We start from the raw sequence: 16,918 nt of genomic DNA on the forward strand, positions 1-16,918 counted from the left end.
GAGTTAAGGAACCCCAAAATGTCAAAATAACCCTAAGTAAATTTTGTCATAAGAATGTGGACTTTTTTTTTTTTTGGCTAAAACGTAAGAATGTGGACTTGATATGTACGATGGGACAAACTACAGTAATTTGCTCTGATCCGAGACATAAACAAAGACGAGAATAATCAGTGCTGGGGAGGAAGCTCAAGAAAGTCCCGTGTCGACTCGGCGAACCATTAGAGACCCGTCTTCTGTTATACGTAAATTTGGATTTTGCATTTCCTGAATCTCGCCATTCCGATGATCGGGTTCGATTTATGCTCTCAGTTTCTCTATCATGTTGAAGGGGGCTCAGCCTTCTTATCTTAATCTGTAGGTGGTTTGGTATTTGACCCACTAAGGGAATCGCTGATAGAGTACGCTTCATACCTTTTTTCGGCACTCGAATAATTCTCATATTGGTAAAAAACTGTTATGGATCTTTATTAGGTCTGCTGCCGGTGTCGGAAATAGTTTACACATCCACCGTTGAATGGTTGACACGCGGAAGAATTTAGAAACGAAAATATCGACCGCTGTTCTTTACTCGGCTGAGGTTTTCACACGGGTCTTTGGCTGAATGCTCAGCGAGGATAAGATTTTCGTGACCTCAATTCTCTCTTGCTGAATGCAAGTTTTGCTGCAACATACAGGTCGGCTCTCGCTTGTCGATTCGCTCAGCACTATGTTTCGCTGTATTTCAGTAAAACGCTCAGGATCAAGTAGTCAAGCAACTGGTGATAATCATCACCCCTCGATCAGTTACTTTGCTTTTGCATATAGAGAGTAAATGATTGCACTATCAGGAGCATCATATAGCAACGGTTTCGGCAGCAATTCTCTTGCCATACCGGGCGAGATCACAGAAGCCCCTTGATGTCATTCGCGACGCTTTGGGCGTCGAGAGCAGCTCCCAAGAACCCTCTTCTCGACAGTCCCACGCAGTATAAGCCGTTCTTTCCTTTCCACTTGTTTGGACAACTCGGCTTCACGATTCCATCGTCATTCAACAGGCAATCCTCTTCCTGTTATTGGAAAGGGAAATAAAGTGAGAACTGCATGATCTGCTCTATAACTTCTATGTGAACAGTCATAGTCGATCATAGTCTCGGACAATCATTTATATAGTATCGGCACATCTACCGTCCGTCCACTGTACTTAAATCAGCTATATGTGCCAACTACAAGAAAGTTTTAATACTGTTTTGGAAGCCATTGAATTAACATTGAGTACAACCATATCTCTTAACCGAAAATTGGAAAGGAACAAAGAAGGTAAAGCTATCTTCTCGCGTCATGAAGTGAGAAAGAGACGGAACGACAAATTCGAGAGATAGCCGGGTACCTTGACCTTGAGCCACTGTTTCGTCGACCGCTTAAAGCCGGTGGCGAACACAATGGCATCGAACGAATGCGAGTGTCCATTCTCGAACACCACTTCATTGCCTTTTATGCTTTTGACTGCTGGCAAAACCTGCAGAAGAATGTAACATGTCGTCCGAGTTCAAGTAAATCTCGAGCCCCTTAATGACAGATTCACCTTATGTCAATCTTGCAATCAGTGAAACTGTTCAGACGGCTACTGTATTAACTTCAAGACTCATGCACCAGCTTAAAACTTCTCATATCTCCTTGCAAAATCCTTAATGATAAAAATTAAAAGACACGAGTACCTGAATCTCTCCGCATCTGATCTTCTTGCAAGTGCCAACATCGACAAGAGGGTACTTGCCATACTTCATTTTCATGGTGAAAGGGCCCTCCTCGGGTTTCGGGATGCCGAACTTGCTCATGTCCCCGAACCACAGGCGGCTCGTGATCATCGTCAATCTCTCGGCCCAATTGAAAGACAAGTACTTCACCATCACCACCGCCCAGTTCAACATCTCCCTTGTTACAAAATTGACCTGCAAAGTCACGCAAATCGCCCCAAAAACATAAAATAGAGAAGAACAAAAGCCACGAAACCCCTCGATACAAAGAGATTTGATCCACATATGCACCATAAGTACATTAACCTCCTATCTTATCAAGCAAATCCAACGGTAATTTCATGTTCCAACCTCAATATTTCGCCCGAAAGTGTTCCAATATTTTCTATCAAACTCGTTTCCTAAACTAGATTAAATCGCACTCCTTACAGCAAGCGTAAAACTCATTTCTGAGCTTGGAAAGATCTCTCTCTCGCACTCGCACACGCATGTGTGCGCTTGTGTGGTTGCGACCACAACCTCAGTGATCACCATGAACAACCTTATGTGTGGTATATTTCCTCGAACCCATCTTATTTCTCGGTACCAAACGTAGCCTATAAGAAAAAGCTAGAGCGCAATCAATGGAATTATGTTTTTCACTCTCATGAGCTTCATATCGTCTAGACGCATTCTGTTATAAATCAATCATCCCCGTATTAAAAGTATGCGAAAACTCACGCTCAATCTCACAAAAAATGGCGATTTTCCATATAAATCATGCACCATGATCGGTTGCGTATCCGTTGTACACGGAGAACATGTCTATAAAATGTGTTTCTAAACTCCAAATGAGGAAAATCACATAACGTGGGTATTAGTGTATAGCACGGTGTACGTATGCATGCGTGCGTGCTCCGTATATGGAGAAAAGCCGGTAATTAATCACCGGACTCCGGACGACGATGGAGGTGATGGCACCATGGTCGGCTAGATCCAGCGCGATCTCCATGCCCGAATTGCCGGACCCGACCACCAGCACTTTCTTCTTTGCAAACTCCTTTCCGTTCTTGTACTCCGTCGAGTGCATCGCCTTCCCGCCAAAACTCCCCAGCCCCTCCACCTCCGGCACGAACGCGTCGCACCTCTCGCCGGTCGCCACCACCAGGAACCTCGCGCTGTACTCCTCCACCGCCCCCTCACCGCTGGCCGACACGTCCCTGGCCGCCACGCGCCACCGCCCCGAGGCGTCGTCGTAGCGGGCGGACTCAACGGACCGGTTGTAGACTGGGCTGATGTGGAAGTGGGCGACGTAGTGCTGGAGGTACTGGACGAAGAGGGACTTGGGAGGGTACTTGGGCCAGTCGGCGGGGATCGGCACGTGCGGGAGCTGGCAGGTGTGCTTGGGGAGGTGGATGTGGAGGCGGTCGTAGGCGTGGCGCTGCCACAGCGGGGCGAAGCAGTCGGCCCGCTCGAGGAGGAGGAAGGGGATGGAGAGGGAGGAGAGGGCCCCCGCGGCGGCGATGCCAGAGGGGCCGCCACCGACTATGATCACTTCCGCTTCTTCGTTCATGTTTTAGTGGTCGAGAGAGAGAGAGCAGTGAAGAAGAGGATTACGATTGTTAATGGTGAATGTGAGGATGGAGGAGTGCGTCTGGACCCTACTGCTACTTAGGGGTGAGAATGGTCAAGCGGGCGGACCCTGACATGGAATCGGGAACCATCAACTAAGGACCGATTTCGCAAAGTTGAAATTAGGAATCGCTTGTTGTTCCATGGACCCACCAAGTTTTACGCAAATGAAGATGACCGAGAGTGAGAGAGGAAGGCGAAGAACGGTTAGAGGTGTGGCCAAGAGTTGATGGAAGTTGAAAGTCGAGCTTCGGATTAGGGATTTAATGGTTTTCATTTGTCTAAAAATGTTTCATTTCCGTAACAAAAGGGGTTGTATCTCGTATAGAGGTTTGGCATTCACATTCAAATGTATTATTTTCTGATAAGTAATGAACATTGCTTCTATTCTTCGATGACCCGTATGACAAATGTTCACTAAATGTTTTATCGTCTGCCTTTTGCTGTGCAAAACTAGTTTGCTGGGGAGTCTTGTACCTCTATAAATATCTTCTTGTCCTTTGTTTGTTGACATGCGTGACAATGGAATGATTCACGGTCATTTTACAAAAGGGCTAGATCGTGTACGATTGCATGTCTAAATGGTCTGAGAGTGAACATGTTGTCTGTTGGGCCCATAGTGTTACGATGTTGATCAATTTGAAGAGTTTGATTACAAGTTTACTCTAGCTAATCTCTTGGATATTGCATGTAGCACTCCAAACTAACTGCTGTATCTGACATGGTCTGCTCATGCTATAACATTGAAGCCTTTTTGTTATTGAGTTTGTCTGTGAAGTCCATATCTTAAGATTGAAGTACATGTCATCAGGTAACATCTTACGCTCATGGATCATCTGATTTGCTGGGAATACAAATTGATGCAGCAATTAATCCTGGTTGGTGGATCTTTTTCCATTGTGAATGTCTTCATGCATTCTCTAAAGGACAGTTATCCTAATAATAAAACCTTTATTTTACCATAAATCTTGGAACTCATTTTTTGTACCGGCCTCTGCTCATATTTGTGAGAGTGTAGGTAATAGTGGTGGACCTGCATTCAATGATCGAGGAGAGTGCATCGGGGTAGCATTCCAGGTAAATCTATGGCTTCTGGAAAAATTAGCTTAAGAGCTGTGGTGCTCTTATCTTGGCTAAGTCAATATGGAGCTCTTCTTGGATAAACGTTCTTACAAAGCTTTTCTTTTAGGTTTACAGATCCGAAGAGGCTGAAAATATTGGTTATGTGATTCCAACAACAGTCGTGTCTCACTTTTTGAATGACTACGAGCGAAATGGGAAATATACTGGTGAGGATTAAGTGGTCATGAGTGCGTGTTTCATGTTCTGTTGTCTTCTGTTCTTAACCTCGTCTTCATCTGAATAAAATACATAAGCAACCTAAAGGTACCGTAAACATGAAGTTGTAGCTGTATGACTGGGCGAATGGTTTTCAAGCCTGACATAATCAGCAGTGGAAATTTTGGAGCTTAAATCAGCTTGAAAGCTTGTAACATATAATGCACAGTTTGCCACTTTGCTTACTTGTCCAATGATTATCACTAGAAGTTTCTTCCCCTGCAAAGCTTTTAGAAGCTGGTTAAATTTATTGTTGGTAGTACTTAGGCTTCTGTGGCAGCTCTTTGGTAGTATATTAAAGCTCCTTACCTAGAGCTCTATTTTTGATGTAACATAAGTGGAAGTTCTGCCTTCTGATTATTGGGCATAGCTTGTTACTCCTTTCTTGCATGTCTTAAAAACCTTCTTGTTTTGGTGTCATTTTCTCCTCACTATTTTTGTAGCAATTTGAATTTGTCAAATGGCCTGAACCTGTTAAATCGATGGAACAATTTTCTTATTCATGAAGGTTTTCCTTGTCTTGGAGTCTTGCTGCAAAAGTTGGAAAATCCAGCTCTACGTGAATGCTTAAAAGTACAGTCCAACGAGGTACATCTCTCATTTATTTGCAGGAAGGCCTTCTTGGATCAAGTTGTGCAATTATTGATGGATATTGGCATATCTATAGTTGCTGTTAGTTCGTTCATGTATGGTGCAGTGGTCAGATTATATCAGTCAGCATCTTTCATATTTTAGCCAAATCCATCAGAGTGCATGCCCTGCCCCAAAATATGTAGTTACTGGCAATTTAACGTGTCCAATCATCTGTCGCATGAAACACGGATAATTCAGGACCCACCTTGCTTCTTGGCTGATATCACTATGCAATGGAGTGACATGTCCATCATTTTGGGATAAATTCAGCACGATAAAATTTCTTATCCGCCCTGATTATTGATGTTTAAGATGTTAGATTTGTAGCACATGACATTTTGCCCATCTTCTGCTCAATAGTTATTAATTGAATGGTAGCTTTATTTGGATAGATTATGCCTGTAACTTGAAAGCAACCTATATCTGAAGTGAAAGCTAGCTTTGTTTTATAACCCTATTACTTGTAGGCCAATGATGTCCTTATCTGTTTAAATATCGTGCTTTAATTAATTGGCATTTTGTAAATGTTTCTGTAGTTTTATATTGATTTTCATACTAAAATCAGTGGAAATTTATGTGTATAAACTGAAAGACATATTTTTACACATACGGCCTCCCTGTCATGTTTTAATTTTCTGAAACCCATCATCTGGCTCCATCGATATTGTAGCTGTCATTTGTCTTTCATGCCTGTTTTCATAATTTATATATCTTCAAGGGCGTCTGAGACTATAGAAAATATCAGAGTTCTGATTCGCTCTGCCTTTTATTAGCAAATTGCTGCATGTCATGAATAAGAGTAAATGCAGCCTCCTTAGTGCTACTTTCCCCTTCTTTTGTGTTCATGAGGGTTCAAGAGCTTGCATCTGCTGTTAGTGTTGTTACACACCATCCTCATAAGAATCGCACATGTGCAGGGGGTGTTGGTACGAAGAGTGGAACCAACATCTGATGCAAATAATGTTTTAAAAGAGGTATCCTTCTGACTCATGGAGTACTTTTGACACAGTCAACAACTCTTTTATTTATACTATTGATTGCTTTTCTTAACCATCAAAAGTTGGAGCTCTAGGTAAGGAGCTTTACAGGAAATAAATTTTGTTTAGGCAACATAAATGAACCTTCAACTTGGTTTTGGTATCAATAGTTGTGCTTGTAATGTTTCATTCTGTCAATTGTTTCCCCCTTGTCATAAGCATGGATTGCCTAAATAGGTTCATTAAATTGCTATCAACTATGTTTTAAAGGGATAAAGGCTTGCAAATTCACACCATGAACTAGTATGCCAAAGTAAAGGTTAAAGGTGGGAAAATGGTCTTATGTGGCTGGAGTATTCTAAGTAACTCACGTGATCATGTATCTATGCTTTTCCAGGGGGATGTGATTACTAGCTTTGATGATGTTCATGTTGGGTGCGAAGGAACTGTGCCATTCCGATCATCTGAGCGCATTGCTTTCCGCTACCTAATAAGTCAGAAGTAAGGAGCTCATTCTTCTAAGCAGATGTCAAAGGGGAAAGATATTCCCATGAAACTTCATGTTAGTCTAGTACCTACGACAATCAAATGTTGGCTCAATCTTGTTCATTTTAGGGCTTTCCCATGCTTCCCAGCTCTTTGTTTTGTGGTGGAGTTTTGAGTCATCAAAAGACTAGTTATGTCCATCTCTTATGTCATTGAGATGTGAATGAGATGCATTACATAGTGGAGTCATTCACATATAAATCAGTTATAATTACGCAATTTGTGAGATTGCTGCCAATGATTTGTACTTGCTCTGCATAGGCCTTATTATCATAATGTGGTGTATAAGTGTCATCTTGGAATGACGAGACACTTTAGCGTGCATAATGGAAGGTCAAGGAAGCAGGTTTTATCACTGCCACTTGAAACTTTTGACAAAATATATATAGGGAGGAATTTATTTTTCCTTAATAGAAAGAGAAAAGGGTCATATTCTTATGTCCGTCCATTCTTAGTATGCATTTCTTGTAATGCATATATGCTCCTTTTAGGTTTTTCATTGCGTTCTGTCATCACAATCGAAACTATTGTCCTTCATAGAAGCTATAGCCCCAAGATGTCAAGACAGTTCAATACTCGTGCTTTTATTGACGACATGTGATGTTACGCAGATTTGCTGGTGATGTAGCACAGCTTGGCATTATTAGGGCAGGGGGGGTTCATGAAAGTTCCTGTAATTTTGAATCCACGAGTTCATTTGGTAAATTACTATAGACTTTTATCTCTACATAACGTTTTATAGTTTCTGAAACTCTCCTTTGTGACAATCCTGTATGGTTTATGTAGGTTCCCTATCATATCGAAGGGGGTCAGCCTTCTTATCTAATTACAGCCGGTCTGGTCTTTACCCCGCTATCAGAACCACTAATAGAGTATGGTCCAATTTTCCACCGGCCGGAAATTCTTCTAGATATAATGTTCACATTTTGAATTTAATATTATATTGTGATTATGTCTGACAAAATTCTTTTCTTACTGTTTGGACAGTGAAGAGTGTGAAGATTCTATAGGGGTAAGTCATAAGCATTTCTAGTAACACTTTTTACATGGTTGATGATATGACGAATAATATTATCATGTACTGTTCAGAATTATGATTTTTTTTCAGAGCAAAAGTACAGGATATTCTTGTAATTAACCATCTGAAATAAGTTTTACATGTGCTCTTTGTGGCAGCTAAAATTATTAGCAAAGGCTCGCTATTCTTTGGCAAGGTTTAAAGGTGAACAAATTGTGATCCTATCGCAGGTTAGTAGTATCTATATTTATATGATTTCCCTCGAGGCTTTATGAAATTCCAATCAAATCTACTCCGAAAATTAGACATCAACAAACAAAAGAAAAACAATCGTTTTGCTTTCCTTTCCTGTCTTATTCCATCTGGAGAACTATATCTTGCAGTCTCCCAGATCCTTCTCATTCAATCACGACTGTAATTCTTCATCCCTTTTCATATGTATAGGTGCTGGCAAACGAAGTAAACATAGGATATGAAGACATGAGCAATCAACAGGTAATATGGCACTGCACGTATGTTAGCTTTTTTATATTAGTATTTGTCATGTACTCAAGAGGAAGTATTATCAGGTCTTGAAGTTCAACGGCACTCGAATAAAAAACATTCATCACCTCGCCCACCTCATTGACTGTAAGTGATGACATTTGCTCCCTTTCCCTTCTTAATACGACCTTGGTTACTATGACACTCCTAATTTGTTCACTGGTTTTCTTAGCATGTAAAGACAAGTACCTAGTTTTTGAATTTGAAGACAACTATCTGGCTGTCCTGGAGAGAGAAGCAGCTGTGGCGGCCTCGTCCTGCATTCTCAAAGATTATGGGATTCCAGCCGAAAGATCTTCAGATCTTTTAGAACCTTATGTGGATTTGCTAACGGATAATGAAAAAGTAGAGCAAGATTTCGGCGATAGCCCAGTTTCAAGTTTGGAAATCGGGAATGATGGAATTTTGTGGGCATAGTTAACAGACAGTCGAAGTCGGCCTAATTTTTTTTCACCCTTATAGCATCTCTACTAGAGGCAGGGTTGCATCATCGATAAGGATGATATTATTTTTCGAGCCTGTGTGATTCTTGATCAATTTTTTCTTTTATCAGGTAGAGATCGAATTATGAGCGGTTCTACATGTAAATTATCGTAGTCTTTTTTTTTTATTTTAAATTTTGACAACCGAGTAATTCCATATCTCGGGTCGAACAGATCGTGAACAGATCGTAATGAATGAATTTTTTTAATAATACTTGAATTGTTATATGCATATCTTTTTCTGTTACCTTGCTATAGCACTTTTGAATTCACTTTCACCGGTGCGAGTTTATCTAGCCTTATCAAAGTTGACTGATCTTTGAAAGTGTTTACAGTTTGCTTCTTCGCTCCTAGTTTTATCCTTGGTTGATTATTCTCTTTTTGCCTTCAACATTGACAAGGTGAGTGTATGGAAGCAAGTTGGAAGAAGATCATCTACCCGCCATGGTATTTCCATCGATGTCTTAACTATTGATAAACATCGTTTTGATAAAGGAATGTGTGCTACATGTTATCGTAAAAGAAGGGAAAATGACACAAAGAATTTTTTAATTTTGGTTCAATGTGCAATATCGTCTCCCAACTTTTAATTTATTCAATGTATCAAATTGCAGTTGTCTTGCAACGGTTTCGGCAGCAATTCTCTTGCCATACCGGGCGACATCACAGAAGCCCCTTGATGTCGTTCGCAACGCTTTGGGCATCGAGAGCAGCTCCCAAGAACCCTCTTCTCGACAGTCCCACGCAGTATAAGCCATTCTTTCCTTTCCACTTGTTTGGACAACTCGGCTTCACGATTCCATCGTCGTTCAACAGGCAATCCTCTTCCTGTCATCAGGAAGGGAAACAAAGTGAGAACTGCATGATCTGCTCTATAACTTCTATGTGAACAGTCAGTCGATCATAGTCCCGGACAATCATTTACAAAGTATCGGCACATCTACCGTCCGTCCACTGTACTCAAATCAGCTATATGTGCCAACTACAAGAAATTTTTAATACTGTTTTGGAAGCCATCGAATTAACATTGAGTACAACCATATCTCTTAACCAAAAATTGGAAAGGAAGAAAGAAGGTAAAGCTATCTTTTTGCGTCATGAAGTGAACGACAAATTCGAGAGAGAGCCGGGTACCTTGACCTTGAGCCACTGTTTCGTCGGCCGCTTAAAGCCGGTGGCGAACACAATGGCATCGAACGAATGCGAGTGTCCATTCTCGAACACCACTTCGTTGCCTTTTATGCTTTTGACTGCTGGCAAAACCTGCAGAAGAATGTAACATGTCGTCCAAGTTCAAGCAAATCTCAAGCTCCTTAGGTCTTGTTTAGTAACGTTTCTATTCCCAAAATCAATTTCTATTCAAAAATAGCTTTTTCTATTTCTATTCCCTAGACAAGTTTCTAAACAAAAAACACGTTTAGTAACTGCAAAAAATATCTATTCCCGGAGTAGAAAAAGAACAGAAATACGTTTGATAGGACACTAAAAATTTCTACTCCCAATTTTTTTATTTAATTATAAAATTATCTGTGGAAACTTAACAATTCATGTTTGGATAAAATTGGACTAGAAATAGAATATGAATACGTTATGATATAGAATTGGATGACATTAATACAATCATAAAGAAAATTACTCACAAAGCAAATACTGGATGGTGATCGATGAAATTGCAGTTTAGGAGACTTAACAATTCATGTTTGGATAAAATTGGATTAGAAATAGAATAATATAATATATTATGATATAGAATTGAATGACCTTAATATAATTATAAAGAAAATTACTCATTATAGATAAAGCAAATATCGGGTGGTGGTTAAGGAAATTGCATTTTAGGATGTAGGATTTTAGGATTTGGGGTTAGGGGTTAGGGTTTTAGGATTTCGGGTTTGGGGTTTTGGGTTTAGTGTTTCAGGTTTCAGGTTTAAGGGTTTGGGGTTTAGTGGTTTAGGGATTCGGGTTTTAGGTTTTGGATTTAGGGTTTAAGATTTGGGTTTAGCTTTTAGAGTTTCGGGTTTGGGGTTTTGGATTTAGTGTTTCGGGTTTCGGGTTTAAGGATTTGGGGTTTAGTGGTTTAGGGTTTAGGGTTTTAGGGATTCGGGTTTTGGGTATTAGGGTTTAAAGTTTAGGGTTTGGGGTTTATGGTTTAGGGTTTGGGATTTTGCGGTTTAGCGTTTTAGGATTCAGAGTTTGAAATTACGATTTGAGGGTTTAGGTTTTAGGGTTTATGGTTTGGGATTTTAGGGTGTTTTTGGGTTTAGGATTTGGGCTTAGGGTTTCGAGTTTTTAATTTTAGTGTTATGGGTTTTAGGGTTTGGGTATTGAGGTTTAAGGTTTTGGGGTTTAGGGTTTAAAGGTTAAGGCTTAGGGTTTGAGGATTAAGGTTTAGGGTTTCAGGGTTTAGGGTTTAGTATGAGAAGCTGATCTTGTTTCTTTTTTTGTTCCAGAAACATAAAAGAATATGTTTTTTACTTTTTATTTCTGTTCCAAATCTATTTTCTGACCACTTTTATATTCCGGGAAATAAAAAAATTAACTGACGTTACTAAACGGATTTCTATTCTTTTTCTATTTCTGGGAACAAAAGAACATAAAAACAAAGAAACAGAAACGTTACTAAACAGGCCTTAATAACATATTCACCTTATATCAATCTTGCAATCAGTGAAACTGTTCAGACAATAGCTTAAAACTTCTCATATCTCCTTGCAAAATCCTTAATGATAATAATTAAAAGACACGAGTACCTGAATCTCTCCGCATCTGATCTTCTTGCAAGTGCCAACATCGACAAGAGGGTACTTGCCATACTTCATTTTCATGGTGAAAGGGCCCTCCTCGGGTTTCGGGATGCCGAACTTGCTCATGTCCCCGAACCACAGGCGGCTCGCGATCATCGTCAATCTCTCGGCCCAATTGAAGGACAAGTACTTCACCATCACCACCGCCCAGTTCAACATCTCCCTTGTTACAAAATTGACCTGCAAAGTCACGCAAATCGCCCAAAAAACATAAAACAGAGAAGAAGAAAAGCCACGAAACCCCTCCATACAAAGAGATTTGATCCACATATGCACCATAAGTACATTAACCTCTTATCTAATAAAGAAAAGGGAAAAAACCACCAAAAACCCCAAACTTTGCCATCTGTGACACATTTACCCCGAACTTTTTTTTGTGACACCAAAAACCCCGAACTTTGCTTTTTGTGACACATTTACCCCAATGTATTTAGTCAATGGGTATTTTCGTCTTTTTTGCTTTTTTTTTCTTTTTTTTTCCTTTCCGGCGAGGGCCATTCCCTAAAGAAAATCCAACGCCAATTTCATGTTCCAACCTCAATTTTTCGCCCGTAAGTGTTCCGATATTATCTATCAATCTCATTTCCTACACTAGATTAAATCGCACTCCTTACAGCAAGTGTAAAACTCATGTCTGAGCTTGGAAAGATCTCCCCCTCACACTCGCACGCGCATGTGTGCGCTTGTGCGGTTGCAACCACAACCGCAGTGATCACCATGAACAACCTTATGTGTAGTATATTTCCTCTAACCCATCTTATTTCTCGGTACCAAACGTAGCCTATCAGAAAAAGCTAGAGCGCAATCAATGGAATTATGTTTTTCATTCTCATGAGCTTCATATCATCTAGACTCCTTCTACTAGATCAATCGTCCCCGTATTAAAAGTATGCGAAAACTCACGCTCAATCTCACAAAAAATGGCGATTTTCCATATAAATCATGCACCATGATCGGTTGCGTATCCGTTGTACACGGAGAACATGTCTATAAAATGTGTTTCTAAACTCCAAATGAGGAAAATCACATAACGTGGGTATTAGTGTATAGCACGGTGTACGTATGCATGCGTGCGTGCTCCGTATATGGAGAAAAGCCGGTAATTAATCACCGGACTCCGGACGACGATGGAGGTGATGGCACCATGGTCGGCTAAATCCAGCGCGATCTCCATGCCCGAATTGCCCGACCCGACCACCAGCACTTTCTTCTTTGCAAACTCCTTCCCGTTCTTGTACTCCGTCGAGTGCATCGCCTTCCCGCCAAAACTCCCCAGCCCCTCCACCTCCGGCACGAACGCGTCGCAGCTCTCGCCGGTCGCCACCACCAGGAACCTCGCTCTGTACTCCTCCACCGCCCCCTCGCCGCCGGCCGACACGTCCCTGGCCGCCACGCGCCACCGGCCCGAGGCGTCGTCGTAGCGGGCGGACTCGACGGACCGGTTGTAGACCGGGCTGATGCGGAAGTGGGCGACGTAGTGCTGGAGGTACTGGACGAAGAGGGACTTGGGAGGGTACCTGGGCCAGTCGGCGGGGATCGGCACGTGCGGGAGCTGGCAGGTGTGCTTGGGGAGGTGGATGTGGAGGCGGTCGTAGGCGTGGCGCTGCCACAGCGGGGCGAAGCAGTCGGCCCGCTCGAGGAGGAGGAAGGGGATGGAGAGGGAGGAGAGGGCCCCCGCGGCGGCGATGCCGGAGGGGCCGCCACCGACTATGATCACTTCCGCTTCTTCGTTCATGTTTTAGTGGTCGAGAGAGAGAGAGAGCAGTAAAGAAGAGGATTACGATTGTTAATGGTGAATGTGAGGATGGAGGAGTGCGTCTGGACCCTACTGCTACTTAGGGGTGAGAATGGTCAAGCGGGCGGACCCTAACATGGAATCGGGAACCGTCAACTAAGGACCGATTTCGCAAAGTTGAAATTAGGAATCGCTTGTTGTTCCATGGACCCACCAAGTTTTATGCAAATGAAGATGACCGAGAGTGAGAGAGGGAGGCGAAGAACGGTTAGAGGTGTGGCCAAGAGTTGATGGAAGTTGAAAGTCGAGCTTCGGATTAGGGATTTAATGGTTTTCATTTGTCTAAAAATGTTTCTTTTTTTTTTGTTGAAATTTTATATATTACTGATCTAGTCCGGGCTAGAACCGGAAACCGGACCGGTACTCACCGGTTTTAGTAAATTAGAACCGGGAATCGGACCGATCCTCACGAGAACCGCCGGTTCCGAGCCGATCCGGTCCGGTTCCGAGTGATCCGAGCAGTTCTAGGTTCCTTTGCACACCCCTACTACTAATTGGAGTCTCCTCCCTTGTTTGCCTGGGCATGGGACTCATATCATTTTCAATGATTGAAGTTCCATTTCATATGATAATTTTTGGAAAATACATGCAATCCCTTTGGATCCCAAGTTTAATAAGATTTTATAGCTCCATATTAATAGTAAAGAACGTTTGTAGCGAGTTCCGGTTAGTGTAAACTTTGGGGTTGATTGCATCGATCTATGTCGCGAAATATTACTCCATACAGGAGGACCAGAGATTTGTGTGCATAGCCAGGATGGAATAGTCTAGCCAAAAGATTCGAATATCCCATGTTAAAAATGGAACTATATTGAGAAAAGTTTTGCTGTTTGAGTTGCAGTTGAGGCTACCCCATTCTTTCAAATAACCTTCGATCCTAAACAAACCTGCCTCTGCCTCCACCTCCACCACACCACCACCACCACCACCACCACCGCAACTCTGCCTCTCTATCTCCCTCTCCACGGAGCCAATCGACTCTGTCTCCATCGGCGACGGAGCTAAATCATCTTCGACGCAGCCAAATGTGCAGTAGAGAGCAAAATTAGCTGCGTCGACTCGGGCGTACCCGACTCTGGCTTCGCCATTGCCCAACTTTGAATCGAGAGGGAGAGAGAAGAGAGAGAGAGGGAGGGTGGGTGGCCGGACGGTGGTGACGAGAGGCTGAGCAACTCGCGGACTGAGGTCTTTACAACATGAAGATAGGGAAGAGGAGAGACATATCATTGTACGTCAAAAAGTAGCGTTAAAGGGGTAGTCATATGTGCCACGTGGTAGCCGCAGCATCCACGTTGCAGGTTTGCCACCATGAAATCTCTCTTTTGAGTCGTCTTTAGATATATTTGGGTGCATGCTCCGAATACAAAGCAAAGGTTTTATCAGCATCACAATTTTTAAATTAAAGTAAGAATAACACGTTGTGAGCCACAAATTATTAAAAAAATAAACTTAATAATAATTTATAATAGGTTGTGCGAGTATCACCGTCCTCCGTAGCATAATGCTAGCACAACGGTGTGACGGTCAAAGGATAGCCACAAAATTTTCTTGAAATTTCAAAGCAAAATATAGATCTCTATCTCACATTTAGACAAGCATTTTCAACCACTAAGATTTGCCTCAATGGCCATCCTTTCTATTTGGAAAGTGGGAGGTGGGGAGTTCGATTCCCTACCTTCTCAGGAGGCTAGAGATAGGGATGTGTAGTTTCATATGTGGGTTTCAACTCTCATGCCTTGCAAGAGGCTGGGCAAAAGTCTAAAAGTGAGTTGAGAGTTAGAGTAGTACAGACAAAAAAAAAAAGACAAGCATTTTCCATTTATAATTATTTGTTTTCTATTTTTTTGTGATCCAAAACATAATGTTAATTTCACGGTAGATTAAAGACTGTCACTTAATCATTTCTCCAAAGCAAATACCTTTTGAGAAAGAAGCCCAAGAGAGGATGAACTAAGGCTCCGATTGTTTCACGATTTTTCTCATTTTCCGAAGTTTGGATTGTTTAGGAAAATGAGTCAACGGAACATGTTTTCATAGTCAGCTGAAAATTTATACTTAAATTCAGGAAAATAATTTCCTCTTAAAAAATCGGAAATCATTTTCCAAAATATGATTAGATATCGGCACTTATACCATAAACTCTACGTTTGGGTTTGTTCCCGACTCTTGGCAATGGACCCGGGTCCATCAAGATTGGGTCCGGGACCCTGGCACTCGCATTCCAGTCCATTGAGGCCGGGCTCGAGACCCCGATGCCTGCACCCCTTTCCATCAAGGCTGGGCTTGGGTTTATTAAGGCTGGGCCCTGTGTTCCGGTCCCCAAGACCCCGGAGCCCGCGGTCCCCGGCGCCTGAGTCCATCGAGACCAAACCCAGGATTGATGCTTGTGCTCGTGCGTGGGAAGGGTCGGTGTCCATCGAGGCCGAACCCGAGGGCCCTTGCCCGTACGTGCCCAGATAAGGTATGTCTATTTAGGAAAATCAAATTAGGTTTTCCTAATCAAACGGCGGAAAATACTTTTCAGTTCATTTTCAAGTTTTAGCCAAACACCATAAAATATTGTTATTTTCCTGAAAAATATTTTTCGGAAATGTCACATTTTCCGAGAAACAAATAGAGTCAAAATGACGAATATAAAATCTATTAAGCTACAATGGGCTAGTGGTGGCCCCCACCCCCTTGTTGGTCCCAAAAAATTGCTTAAATTTAAGGGTTAATACCATGAAAAACCTCAAACTTGTGTATTTGTGATAAATTTACCAAAAACTAATTTTATAGTCACTAAAACCTCAAACTAGTACACTAGTAACATATTTACTCTTTGTTAGCTTCCGTCAAATTTTACCATGAAATTATTGAGTTAGTTCACATGTGACTGGCAAGTTCACTTGGAAATCCATATTAGTTTGGGGTAAATTTGTCACAAGTGTACCGATTTGAGATTTTTGGTGAAAAAATGAGTTTAGGGTAAATTTATCATAGGTGTACCAAATTAGGGTTTTTCGTTATATTAATCCTAAATTTAATCACAAGTAGGGCTAACTCCCTAAAAAGACCGTAATTATAGGTCCAATCTCAATTTTGCTCCAGAATTTTCCTTTTTATCTCGAAAAAATCCTCAACTTTCGCTCTAGTCTTAATCTGCTCACATGTCCAGAAATCGTCATCGGTCCCTTCAAGATTACAACATCAGGAGGCTGTTGTTGTTCCATATGAATGTGAGGGTATTGATGAAGATGTAGGTTCTGATAACGAATATCTAACTCGCCCGGTGTGGATAATTTTGAAGATCCTAGTGATGATTTTTGGACGTGTGGGAAGATTTAAGATTATAGCGAAAATTTGAGATTCTTTTTAGACAAAAAAAAAGTTCAGCATAGAATTAAAATTTGACCTAAAGTTGACATCATAGGTATAACCTTCGCCCCTCTTTCCCAC

At 41.6% G+C, this 16,918-nt stretch overlaps 2 protein-coding genes and 1 pseudogene across 3 annotated transcripts; 1 reads left to right on the plus strand and 2 right to left on the minus strand.

Annotated features, from left to right (window-relative positions):
• Positions 1-744: 744 nt before the first annotated feature.
• On the minus strand, positions 745-3,364 carry LOC130138625 (probable indole-3-pyruvate monooxygenase YUCCA10). Of its 2 annotated transcripts, none has more exons than XM_056313241.1 (4): positions 2,662-3,364; positions 1,695-1,928; positions 1,373-1,495; positions 745-1,046 (listed from the first exon to the last, which is right to left on the minus strand). In XM_056313241.1, the coding sequence occupies exons 1-4, from the start codon at positions 3,283-3,285 to the stop codon at positions 882-884; spliced, it is 1,146 nt and encodes a 381-aa protein (XP_056169216.1). In that variant the 5' UTR covers positions 3,286-3,364; the 3' UTR covers positions 745-881. The 2 variants fall into 2 exon arrangements, with proteins under 2 accessions (XP_056169216.1, XP_056169212.1); XM_056313237.1 differs by having other exon boundaries at positions 1,367-1,495.
• A 277-nt stretch (positions 3,365-3,641) lies between these two features.
• Positions 3,642-9,093, plus strand: LOC130137585 (protease Do-like 2, chloroplastic; the record flags this gene model as incomplete). The annotated part of the gene is given in 15 exon segments (XM_056309208.1): positions 3,642-3,674; positions 4,156-4,222; positions 4,363-4,421; positions 4,534-4,633; positions 5,191-5,270; positions 6,233-6,289; positions 6,690-6,793; positions 7,450-7,489; positions 7,491-7,538; positions 7,625-7,710; positions 7,826-7,850; positions 8,015-8,086; positions 8,301-8,351; positions 8,426-8,486; positions 8,572-9,093. Coding segments are annotated over 15 exon segments (1,128 nt in total), but the record flags the coding sequence as incomplete, so codon positions are not given.
• Positions 9,094-9,459: 366 nt separating this feature from the next.
• On the minus strand, positions 9,460-13,486 carry LOC115665610 (probable indole-3-pyruvate monooxygenase YUCCA10; annotated as a pseudogene).
• Between the last annotated feature and the right edge of the window lie 3,432 nt (positions 13,487-16,918).

The sequence above is a fragment of the Syzygium oleosum genome, unplaced genomic scaffold (genome assembly GCF_021117445.2).
Source record: "Syzygium oleosum isolate NSW1041296 unplaced genomic scaffold, Sole_v2.1 Sole_v2.01, whole genome shotgun sequence".
Taxonomy (NCBI): Eukaryota; Viridiplantae; Streptophyta; class Magnoliopsida; order Myrtales; family Myrtaceae; genus Syzygium; species Syzygium oleosum.